The sequence below is a fragment of the Phyllostomus hastatus genome, unplaced genomic scaffold (genome assembly GCF_019186645.2).
Source record: "Phyllostomus hastatus isolate PE091 unplaced genomic scaffold, TTU_PhHast_1.1 phas_contig_34, whole genome shotgun sequence".
In the NCBI taxonomy this organism is placed as follows: domain Eukaryota; kingdom Metazoa; phylum Chordata; class Mammalia; order Chiroptera; family Phyllostomidae; genus Phyllostomus; species Phyllostomus hastatus.
Window position 1 is genome coordinate 15,594,779 of NW_025333857.1, and position 13,398 is coordinate 15,608,176.

Here is a 13,398-nt window from a genome sequence, read left to right on the forward strand (position 1 = left end):
GCCATCCAAGTGCCTAATTTTGACTTTCTAATCCATTTGGATACTTCTTTTAAAAAATATAATAAATTAAATGGGTTTTTTAAACTAAAGGGAATTATGCTCCCCCTCTTATGAAAAATATCATAGGCTCTATAAGCCTCAGAAAATTAACACATTTTTTTTATTTCTGGAGATTTCTTACTGTATAGTGAGGTTTTTTATTATCAAGTAGTACTATTTGACTGAAATATTTATCAGTATGGTAATATGTTATCAGGGAGTTGCTTCAAAATAACCTGAGAGCAGAGGAGTGGAGAGGGTAATAGGTAAAACACAATTGGCCTAAGGTACATCGTAGGGCTAAGTGATGGGCATATGGGGGGCTCAGTGCACTATTGTCTCTGTTTTTGCACATACTTAAAATTTTACATAATATAACATTTTAAAAATCGTATTCCCTCTCTACACCAACAATAGAATAGAGAAAGTGCATTCCCATAAAAGAATAGGCAGCTATAAAAAAGGGAGGAAGATGACATTTAAAAAAGAAGTTTTCTATGCAGTGTAAATATATACTAAAAAGAGCAAAGTCCAGCTCATCATATATAGTATGATGTATTTCAGGTAAACAAATGAAAAACCTAAGGATAAGCAGTAGGCCAGAGAATGGTGTAATGGGAAGGAGAGGAGTAAAAGCAAAAGTCTGGACCCTTTAGTATTGTTTTGATTTTTGAACTATAGGAACATTTTGTCTTTTCAGAAAATTAAATTAAAAATAGTCTACTAAAGTTCAAAAAAGAAGGGGATAGAAAAAAAATGTTTCACACTAGATAGGTGATGGGCTATAGAACCACAGACTCAGGTCTGAATCCCAGCTTTGCAAATTAACTTATATGACCTTGGGCATATTACTAAAATTCCAAAAGCCTGAGTTTTCTCATATGTAAACAGTAAGCAATAATAATAGCAACAACAATATGCAAACTATCTCCAGGGTTGCTAAAAATATCTAATGGGATAATTCATGTATTTAATATTAATATACTTAATATTAAATCATTTCTTCAATAAATGTCTGAATTTTTTAAGCACTTGGTATATGCTAGGCAATGTGCTAGTGCTCAAGATATACATAATAATCATGAAAAGATAGAGTCTTAGCTTCTGAGGCGCTATAATCTTTAGGAGAGAACAGACCACAGGAATGTGTGGTAAGTGCTTCCTGTCACAGATGCGTGCACGAAGGGCCATGAAATTAGAGAAAACCTGTGACCTGTGCCTGGGACAAGCCTCGCAGAGATGGCAAAAGACAACGCGAATTAGGAAAGGTGAATTTGCCAAGAAATAAAGCCTAGGACAATATGAAAATGGTTCATAAATTAATCTATACAAATAATAATCACAAGAAATTTCTAATTATGCAGATATATTTTGGAATAATTGAAACATTTATTTTTACACTAATGTAAAGAAGTAAAATAAATATGTAGACACGACTTTGTAAATTTTCAAACTTGGTCTTTTAAATGTTATTTTTCTCTGCTGTTTTGTCTAAATCCAATGTTTACAAGTAAAATAAACATAGGAAACATTTTCTTCTGACTACACTGTTATCTTCTTTCACAAAATAAGCACACTCAATCACAAATGATAAACTAATTCAACTGAAAGAAAAACTGACTTCAAATGAACAATCTGAATCAAAAATTTTGAAACTACTTGTTCATTTTTATAACACAGTATCTAGGCAAATTTAATAAGAGAACACTTCATGCATATTTTTAACTACAGTTTATGATGAGATGGTAATTAATTACAATTATCTGACAGTCTCATTTGCTTTTAAGCCAATGTGAAACTAAATTTCACTAGGTGTCCCTCACTGATAATACTTGTCAATATTTATAGATATGAGGTTCAAATATAAACTTTTGCTTTTTTCCTGTCATAGTGTAATCAGATATTAATTGGAACTACATAATTAAAAAATACATGTAATAATTTCCATTTTTAGATTTACTAACTATTCCCAGTGATATAGGTATAAAGAAAAACTTAATTTTGAATTATACTTCTTTCATGAAATTAAAACTTCAACTTTATTGTGTATTGTTACCATTTTGGGTGATCCAATAATTTTCTAAAAAGAAAAAGCTTATCTTATACAAGTTTGCTTAATACACAGACACATCAAATACTTGCTTCTGAGAATTTTGAAGGTTAAAGGGTCTTTTCATTAAAGATAAAAGTTTTTAAAAAGTGTAAAATTCTTACAAATTTATTTGCATCTCACTTAAAGGCATTAAAACAATACTAGGAACCTACAAATTTTTAGTAAGAAAAATTTAATATAGGGGAAAGTCTAAGTCTTCAAAACAAACCCAAATGAAATTAAGGACTGTCCAACTCATGGAACTTTACACAACACTTCATTTACAGCACAGGCTATCTGCAGGTCAGACTTGTCCCCAGGCAGTGGTTTGCCCACCACCAGGTAAAATGCAGAGAGAGCTTCACTTAGAAATTCCTTCTCATTCTCTAAGAAAGGAAAAAGGGTACTTTTCTTAGAACACCTTCATTTAATTCCCCTCTCAGATTTAATCCTCCTTATTATGTTCCTATAGTACTTCAGTATTTCATATTTCTATCTATACATCTATCTGTATATCTGCATCCATATATACTTCTGGTAATGGAATGTAAGTCTCAAAAGAAGCTCCTTCGCCTTTTATACCTTCAGCTTTTAATACACTGATAGGCAATATACACAGGATATTTTCAAAAATAAATTCATCCCTTGGGTGTTTATAAAAAGAACACTAAGCAGCAAATCTTTCTGGGCCAGATGGTAAATATCCTGGACTTTGCAGACCATGAGGTGTCTGTGGAAACTACTCCACTTTGCCACTGTAGCATAAAAGTAGACAAGACAAAATTTCACAGGAACAAGCACTGAAATCTGGCCTGTGGGCTGTACTGTGCAAACACCTCCTCTAATACAGTAAAGACTATCCTCAACTATATCCTTATAGTAAATAGGATAATGAGTGTCTTAACAATAGGTTACCAATTCTAAATGCACACTTTGGTTCTCTGAATATAATGCTGTTTTTTCCCAGCTTAGTAAAATCCATACAAAAAAATGTTAAATAAGACTATCTACTGATTTCTCAAAAGAAACTTTGCAGGCAAGATGGGGCTGGCAAGAAGTATTCAAAGTGATGAAAAGCAAGGACTACAACCAAGATTACTCTATCCAGCAAAGCTGTCATTTAGAATGGAAGGGCAGATAAAGTGCTTCCCAGACAAGGTAAAGCTAAAGGAGTTCATCATCACCAAGCCCTTCTTATATGAAATGTTAAAGGTTCTTATTTAAGACAAGAAAATCAAAATTATGAACATTAAAATGACAACAAACTCACAACTATCTACAACTAAATTCTTCAAAAAACAAAAACAAACTAAGGAAACAACTAGAACAGGAATAGAATCATAGATATGGATCCTGTGAAGGATTATCAACTGGGAGGGGGTTGGGGGAGAATGGGGGAAAAAGTACAGGAATTTAGAAGTATGATTGAGTAAGTACAAAACAAACAGGGGGATATTAAGAACAGTATAGGCAACAGAGAAGTCAAACAACTTATATGCATGATCTAGGGATATGAACTAAGTGGGGGAGGGGGGAGATTGCTGGAGGGAAGAGGGTTCCTGGTAGAGGGGTGCAGAGGGAGAAAAACTGGGACAACTGCAATAGCATAATCAATAAAATATACTTTAAAAATTTTATTTTCATTTTACCTGAATAATTTCAGAGTTAAATTTTGATTCCAAATGTGCTGCTCTTTCTGCTTCAATATTTTCTTCTAACTTCCTCACTCTAAGAGTAGTTGCCTAAAAAGAAATTAAAAGTTTGTTTTAAATAAATATCAGTATTTAAAGTGGATATGGATGACTATAATCTAGAGTTGTAATTAACACTTTAGATTACCATGGCCTATTTTTTTTTTTACTTTGTAGGAGTGCAAAAATCATGCTCCAGAAAAAAGCTCGAGAGCTTGCCTTCTTCTTCCTTTTTATTAAGATATAACTTACATGTAATAAGCCACACATATTGAAGTGTATAATTTCTATGTTCATAGCAGCACACAAAATCATTGCTGTAATTAAGACAGGAAATACTTCCATTATCCCTTGAAAATTCCTTGTGCCGCTTAGGAATTCCTTTTTCCAACCCTCACCACCATATCCCTATCCCGAAGTAACTGCTGATCTTCTATTTGTCACTATAATCAGTTATATTTTCTGAAATTTAACATAAATCAAATCATGAAGTGTGTATTCTATTATTTGACCTCTTTCACCAGCATAGATTATTTTGAGGTTCATCCATGTGGGGACATGTGTCAATAGTTTGTTCCCTTTCACTGCGAAAGTGTTCCGCTGTGCGGATCCCTGGACGTGGTGTGTCTGTTCACCTGCTGACGGGCATTTGAGTTGCTTCCGGTTTGGGCTGTTACAAACAGAACTATAATGAGCATTTGTATGGACATACACTCTCCTTTCTCTGGGGTAAATAGTGAAGGGTACCATGACTGGGTCAAATAGTAGGTGTATGTTTAATGTTTTACAAAACTGCCAAACAGTTTTTTTTTAATTTCCAATTTTATACATCCTCCCCAAAACTTGACAGTCATTGTTTTCTTTTTTTGGTGAGGAGTAGGATTTGGTGAGGATTAGACATTCAAATAGGCATATAATGGCATCTCATTTTGGTTTCAGTTTGCATTAACATCATTGAGTATGTTTTCATGTGTGTATTTGCTATCTGCATATCTCTGGTGAAGTCTCTGGTCAAACCTTCCCCCAATTTTAATTGGGTCACTTGATTTCTTATTAGTGAGTTTTGAGAGTTCATTTTATACTCTGGAGATAAGTCATTCATTGGATATATGATTTGTAAATATTGACACTCAGTCTACAGCTTGCCTTTACATTCTCTTAACACAGTCTTGCACAAAGCAGAAGTTTTCATTACAATGAAGTCTAACTTACCAATTTTTCAGGCATGATCCAGCTTCTAGCCAGAAGCAGAAGGATGAGCTCTTATCTGAATGCCATTTTGTTGAGAAAACACAACTCTTGGAAGGAAGCACTGGATCCCTAGTCCCAAAGAGGGAACTGGTCATGACCAAAGGCCAATTCGAGGCCAGCCTATAGGAATGCCCGACTGCGTTGCCTGTCTCGGGATCAGAGCAGCAAAGAAAAGCCTGCCCTATCTGTCAAATACAGGCAGTTCGGTAGTGGTGGAAAAGGGCTTACTAATTTTATTTCCTTTCCTAGATATAATCTGAGCAAGAAAAAGTTTCTATTTGTTACTAACACTCTTATTATTTAGCCTAAGCTGAAGTTCTTTTTTTAATGCTCGACTTGATTAATTTGATTTTTCTGCTTTTCTCTCCCCATTTCTTTGTTTACAGAGATGGTAATGAATTATAACAAGAAAGGACATAGATAAAAAGTGGATAATCCACAAACTTATCAAGCAGTATGTGAATAAGTAAGAAATGACTACAGTTTTCTTTGAACAAAGCATATTTGCATCATATCTATAAAAGAGCAGAGAATAAACACAAATATCCTGTCTTCTCTAGAGGCCTTTCTAGACACCACTTTCTACCAACAGCCTTCATCACAGGCAGGAAGTAATTTGGCTTGAGGATTTAATTGCTCTGTGTTACACAAACATGAAAGTCACAAAACATTTTTTACACTGAATTATTTGCTTTATTTAATTTTGCAACTCCATCAGTAATAATTCTTAATAAATTATTACACTAGAAAAGACTTTCTCCAGAAGCCAGAGTAGTAAGTCTAAATATGATTCTTTTGGGTCTAAAGATAATTTAAATCCAAAATGATAAAATAATACTTTGAGTGCAGTATAAACTCTTGAAGGTAAAATCTAACATTTATATCCTCTATTACTAGAATATTTTGAAATAACAGGCATACCATTGAAAGATGAAACCAGTAAATATCCCAAGCTCAGTATGAAGACTCAAAAGACATTAAGAAAAACTGGAAATGAGGATATTTGATGATACTAAGGTATTATTACTTTTTTGGTATGATAATAATTGGTATTTTTTAAAATACCAATGTTTTTAAAATACATATTAAAGTGTGTTCATGGATAAAATTATATGATGTCTAAATTTGCTTCAAGTCAGGTGGACCTGGAGATTATTATGCTAAGCAAAATAAGCTAGTCAGAGAAAGACAAATACCGTATGATCTCACTTACATATGGAATCTAATGAACAAAATAAACTGAGGAACAAAATAGAACCAGAGACATGGACACATGGAACAGATTGGAAGGTCACTAAGGGGAGGGGGTGGGAGGGGACTGGAAATGATTAGCCAAAGAACATGTATGCATATATGCAGAGCCCATGGACACAGACAACAATGTGGTAAAGACTAGGGGGGTGGGAGTTGTGTGGAGGGGGGAAAAGGAATAGGGCGGGGGAGAACATCTGTAATAGTGTCCCTAATAAACACATAAAATAATCATGCTGGAGGTTACAAATGGGGGATTGGTATTCATGATACAATACTGGCCATTAGTTGAGAAATGTTGAAACTCAGTGAGAGATACATGGGGTTCATTATAATATTCTTTCTACTTTCACATGTGATTTAAATGTTCTATATAGAAAAGTTCTTTTAAACAGACACAAAGCAAAGGTATTAAGGTTAATGAGGACATGTGGTGCTGGTATCATTATTTACCCAGCAAAATTATATTTGACAACAAAAAATCATTAGAATGAATTAAGTCATTCATACCTAAACAGAAAAAGTAGATGAGAAGGCAGGACTTCAAATCGATCAATTCCTAATTGTTGGGATATTAAGAGAAATCAAGGAAAGTATTCTCTTTGTACTCGCTTCCACCTTTTTCAGAACTTGTATCACACTAAATATTAGCCCCATGCAATATTATTAGCTATTATATGAAAAAGCAATTTTATCACCATAAGGATGTGAGAAACTGAGGATTAAATCCAAACAATTATCTTTACTAAAGGACTTCTCAAAAAGTCAACATGACAATCCTGAAAAAGAACAAAGTGCGAAGACCAAATAGTGCCGGCATAAGCACAGACATTTATACCCATAGAAAGAACTGAGTGTCCAGAAGTAAATTTGTGTATCAATGGTCAATTGATTTTTGACCAGGGTGCCAAGACCATTCAATGAAAATAAAACATTTTTCCATTAAATGGTGCTAAGACAACTAGATATACACATGCAAAAGAATACATCTGGACCACTACCTCACATCATATATTAAAATGAATTCAAAAAAAATCAATGATCTAAATATAACAACTGAAACCATAAAACTCTTTGAAGAAAACAGGGAAAAAGCTCCAAAAAATCAGATTCGGAAACAAATTCTGAGATATGACACTGAAAGCAACAGCAACAAAAGAAAAAACAGTAAACTGGACTTCTTCAAAATTTAAAATTTTTGAGCTTCAAAGAACACTATCAAGAAAGTGAGGGTCTTGGCTGGTATAGCTCAGTGGATTGAGCGCAGGCTGCAAACCAAAGGATCGCGGGTTCGGTTCCCAATTAGGACACATGCCTGGGTTGCAGACCAGGTCCCCAGCGGGGGCCACATGAGAGGCAACAACACATTGATGTTGCTCTTCCTCTCTTTCTCCCTCTCTTCCCATCTCTCTAGAAATAAATAAATAAAATCTTTTTTAAAAAGAAAAATAAATAAAATGTCATATGTTTAAAAAAAGAAAGTGAGGGACTTCCAGTCAAGATGGAGGCACAAGTAGACACACTTTGCCTCCTGACACAACCACAAAAAGAACTACAACTAGACCTCAAAACAATTAATACCCAGAACTGTCAGAAAATTGAGCTGTATGGAAGTCCAACCACCAAGGATTTAAGGAAGCCACATTCATCCAGACGGGTAGGAGCGGAGGAGGTGCCCCAATAGGCAGAGAGGCCCTGAGTCATGGTGTGGCACAGAGAGATGGTGGTACCAGAAAGGGCAGTCCCACATTCACCTATGGTGAATAAAAATTGGGAGGGGACCTGCCTGGTATGGCTCAAAAATAAAGAATAAAAATAAAAATTGGGAGGGATACCTTGGGAACAAGGGATCCCAGCTCCAGTCCAGACCACACAGTGCAGGGTTCCAGGTCCAGGAAGATAAATCCCTATAACTTCTGGCTGTAAAAACCAGTGGGGGTTGGGGCAGCAGAAGAAACTGCAGGATTTTTAGGGGACTAGGTTTAAAGGGTCCACACTGACTTAAAAACATATACAGGCCCACCTCCTCTGGGATTCAGTACCAGGGCAACAGCTGGAGGGGTGTCAGTGGCACAAGACAAGTGCCAAGTAAACCTCCAGAAGGCAGGCAGCAGCACTGTCCCCTCTCCAAACCCTCCCATACACAGAGCCACAAAGTGGTGAAGCAGTTTGCCCCAGCCTGGTGATTACCTAAGGCTCTGCCCCACACAATTTACAGGTGCCTTTTCTACAATAGGCCATGCTACTAAGACAGGGAGTCAAAGCAACTCTACTTGAATTCATGGAAACAAACACAGGGAGGCTGACAAAATGAGGAGACAAAGAAATATGGTCCAAATGAAAGAAAAGAACAAAACTGCAGAAAAAGTTTTAAATGAAACGGAGATAGCCAACCTATCAGGTGCAGAGTTGAAAACAGTGGTGATCAGGATGCTCAAAGAAATCACTGAGTACAGCGACAACATAAAGGAAGAAATGAAGGTTACACTAAGTGAAATAAAGGAAAATGTATAGGGAACCAACAGTGACAGGAAGGAAACCAGGACTCAAACCAAGGGTTGAAGCAGAAGGAAGAAAGAAACATTCAATGAGAATAGAATGTAAAAACAAGGATTCAAAAAAATAAGGAGAGGCTTAGGAACTTCCAGGACATCTTTAAACTTACCAACACCCAAATCATAGGGATGTCAGAAAGAGTAGAAGAAGAGCAAGAAATTGAAACTTACTTGAAAAAATAATGAAAGAAAACTTCCCTAATTTGATGAAGGAAATTGATGTACAAGTCCAGGAAGCACAAAGAGTTCCACACAAGTAGAACCCCCAAAAGACCACACCAAGACACTGCATAACTAAAATGCCAAAAGTTAAAAATAAAGAGAGAATCTTAAAATCAGCAAGGGAAAAGCAGAGTTACCTACAAAGGACTTTCCATAAGACTGTCAGCTGATTTCTCAAAAGAAACTTTGCAGGCAAGACGGGGCTGGCAAGAAGTATTCAAAGTGATGAAAAGCAAGGACTACAACCAAGATTACTCTGTCCAGAAAAGCCATCATTTAGAATGGAAGGGCAGATGAAGTGCTTCCCAGACAAGGTAAAGCTAAAGGAGTTCATCACCACCAAGCCATTATTACATGAAATATTAAAGGGACTTATTTAGGAAAAAGATCAAAACTATGAACATTAAAATGGCAACAAATTCACAGCTATCAACAACTTCATCTAAAAAAACCAAACCAAGCAAACAAACACAATAGGAATAGAATCATAGATATGGAGAGCTTGGAGGAGGAAGGGGGAGAATGAGGGGGAAAAGGAATAAGAAGCATGATTGGTAGGTACAGAATAGACAAAGGGATGTTAAGAATAATATAGGAAATGAAGAAGCCAAAGAACTTACATGCACAACCCATGGACATAAACTAAGGCAGTGGGGGAGGGGGCATGGGGGCAGGGGGAATGCTAGAAGATGGGGTTGCAGGGTGGAAGGGGACAAAAGGGAGAAAAAAATGGGACAACTTTAATAGTATAATCAATACAATATATTTCTTTAAAAAGGAAATAAAAAGAAAACCTAGAGAATATATCTACAAATCATATACTGATAAGCATCTAGTATCCATAATATATAAACTCATACAAGAAAAAGACAATTCAATTTTTTCCAAATGTAGATTTTATTTTTTTATATTCCTTATTGGATTTTTTCCATTGTCCCCTTTATATCCCCTTATACCTCTTCCCCCAGCAATCACCACACTGTTGTCTATGTCCATGAGTCCTTTTTCCTTTTTTCTCAATCCCTCCACTCCCTACCCTCCCCCCACCAAAGCAATTCAATTTTGAAATGGAAAAGTGACTTGAATAGACATTTCTCCAAAGAAGATATGCAAATGACCAGTAAGTACATGAAATAATGCTCAACATCATTAGTCATTAGGGAAATACAAATCAAAACCACAAAGAGATACATCATCACACACACACAATGATGGCTATAATTTTTAAAACAGGAAATAACAAGTATTGTGAGGATGCAGAAAAACTGGAAACCACATACGTTACTGGTGGGAAATGCAAAATGGTGCCACTCAAAAAAGTTAGAGTTACCATATGATCCACCAACTCCATTCCTGAGTAAATACCAAAGAGAAATAAAAACATGTTTAAACAAAGATGTATACACAAATGTTCATACAGCATTATTCATAATAGCCAAAGGTGGAAATAACCCAGATGTCCATCAATTGATGAATGAATAAACAAAATATGACATATCTAGACAATGGGACATTATTCAGCCATAAAAAGGAATTAAGTACCAATATACGCTCCATCTTAGATGAACCTTGAAAATATGTCAAGTGAAAGAACCCAGAAACAAAAGACTACCTATTGTATGACTTCATTTATGTGAAATGTCCAGAGTAAGCAAATCCATAGAAATAGAAAGTACATCAGTTACACTTTGCCAGTAACTAGGGGCAAAGGGAAGAATAAGCACTGATGGCGAATGGACATGAAGTTTCTTAATGGAGTGATGATAATGCTCCAGAATTAGACAGTGTTGATGTTGCACAACTTTGGGGCTATACTAGTAACCATTGAATTGTATGCTTTTAAAGGGTTAATGTTATGGTATATGAAGTAGATCTCAAAAAAGTAAAACAATTCTTAAGTGTAAGAACCAAAGACAATGGCAAACAAATGACAGCCAGTTAAATCAAGCCTCTCGATATCTGAATAAAAGTTCCCTCTCAGTGCTGGTTTTGAATACTTAGAACAAGGGATCCCCATTTGTTGTAAGCATAAAGCATGGTACCTACTGCAGCAGAGAAATTATTATGTTTAGCCAGACTAAAAATGAGCATTATCTGAGGTAGACCCAATATCAGTAAAAATAAATCAATAAATAAAAATAAGCACCACAAGATGAAGGTCCTGTACTTAAAGATTAGCCTTGGCTGGTGTGGTGTAGTGGATGGAGTGCTGTCCTAATAACCAAAAGGTTGCCAGTTCAATTCCCAGTCAGGACACATGCCTGGGTTGCAGGCCAGGGGCAACCAATTGATGTTTCTCTCACACATCGATGTTTCTCTCCCTCTCTTCCCCTCTCTCTAAAAATTAATAAATAGAATCTTTTAAAAATTAATAAAATATTAAAGTCAACTTTCTCAGTATTTACTATGCTCATTTTAGGTTCTACAAGTTAGAGAAAGTCTAACCAGTTACAATAAAATAGCCTACAGACATTGAGAATAAAGGATTAGAACAAGAAAAAGCTAACAAAGGGCAGAGAGAGGAAAGAAACCAGTCTAACAATGCTGATATGTTTTTTTAGATTTCAAAAAGCATACACATAAGTATCTCTATCAAAATAATAGTCTTATATGATATTAAAATATGAAATAGTGATTCCATGATAAAAGAATTAAGTCTTCATTTCTCATGTATATGTTATGTCATATTAATTAATTAGTTACCTCATTTTCATTCCAAGTCAAGAAGAGGTTTTTTTCTTATCTAGACCAAAATGAAATGGGTTGAAATAATAAACAAGAGGTCACATCTATATTTTCATACTTTACTACTTTGAATGAAATAGCCAGAAAAAAACAAGTTTAAAAATTGTTTTGTTATCACTAAAACTATCAATTTGTCAGTAAGGGAAGCAAACAAAATCTTTAAATCTTTAAAGAAAGGCATTCCAAGAGTAGGCTTTGTTGTTAAACATTAAAGTAAACTTCCTAATAAATATCCTAAACCTTCTAGTCTGATGAATTAATTCTTACATCCAGCAGAGGGTGCTAGAGGAACATCAACAGGCTATTCACAAAAATTTTTCCCAATAATACTGTATAAGGTAGCTAGCACAACAATCACTGCTGTCTCATTAGTATCTAATCCTAATGTAATTGACAAAACAAAGGCAGAAAGCATAATGCAATTCAGGTCAAAATACAAAATCTACACAAATTCATATATACCACAAGTCAAGTTAACTACACACAGGTTTGCCTGCAACACAAGCAGAGTTCCTTAAGTAACACAACACAGTCACAAAGCTAAACCTTTATCAGTTGGTCCGCAAGTCCTTTCCTGCTGCCATATACTGCCAAGAGATGTTTATTTCAACTTCTGGCCAAGATAGAGGCGTAGGTAGACACACTGTGCCTCGTCACACAACCAAAATAAGATCAGCAACAATTGAGAAACAAGATAACAACCAGATCTGACAGAAAATTGATCTGAATGGAAGTTGGACGACCAGGAAAATAGATGCATTCATCCAGACCAGTAGAAGGGGCAGAGTCGGCAGCCGGGCACGGGTTGCTGCGCAGAGAGTGCTGGGACCGGGCGCGTAAGGCATCCTCGAGCAAGACCACAGCAGGTGGACCCTGAGCTGGCAAGCAGCAGCTGGCAGACCCCAGCTGAGGGGTGGCAAACAGCAGACCAAGCGAGGTGGCCATTGTGAAGCAAGGCACTGCGAGCAACCCAGGATCACAGTGCTGGGAAACAGAGCCTTGGGGCACTGATTGAGGACACCTATGAGGATTGAGGAGCAGGGAGGGACTCCCAGACTCTCAGGAGAGGCCCTTGGAGGGTCTCACAGTGTGCACAAGCCCACCTACACAGGAACTGACACCAGAGGGGCTCAGTTTGCTCAGGGGAAGCAGCGGAAGGGACTGAGGTCCCACGGAGGATGGAGCAAGTGCCATTGTTCCCTCTCGGACCCCACACCCACATACAACGTCACAACCCAGCAACTGGAGTACCCCACCCTGGTGAACACCTAAGGCTCCGCCCCTCATACGTAACAGGCACAACCAGACCAAAGGAAAAATAAATAAATAAAATAAAAAGGATGGCTCAAACAGAATTAAAATCCCCAGAACCAGTTTTTTTAAGTGACCGACAGACAGCCAACCTATCAGATGCACAGTTCAAAGCACTGGAGATCAGAATGCTCACAGAATTGGTTGATTTTGGTCACAAATTAGATGAACAAATGCAGGCTACGATAAGAGAAATGAAGGAAAATGCACAGGGAACCAATAGTGATGGGAAGGAAACTGG

At 36.4% G+C, this 13,398-nt stretch overlaps 1 protein-coding gene across 6 annotated transcripts in view; it reads right to left on the minus strand.

The window, feature by feature from the left end:
- CCDC171 (coiled-coil domain containing 171) overlaps nucleotides 1–13,398 on the minus strand; it is a 372,925-nt gene that overhangs the window by 305,033 nt on the left and 54,494 nt on the right. For all 6 annotated transcript variants that reach the window (XM_045840936.1, XM_045840939.1, XM_045840937.1 and 3 more), the window contains one exon: nucleotides 3,781–3,873. In XM_045840936.1, the coding sequence (XP_045696892.1) occupies nucleotides 3,781–3,873 (93 nt within the window). The remainder of the gene's footprint in view (nucleotides 1–3,780; nucleotides 3,874–13,398) is intronic.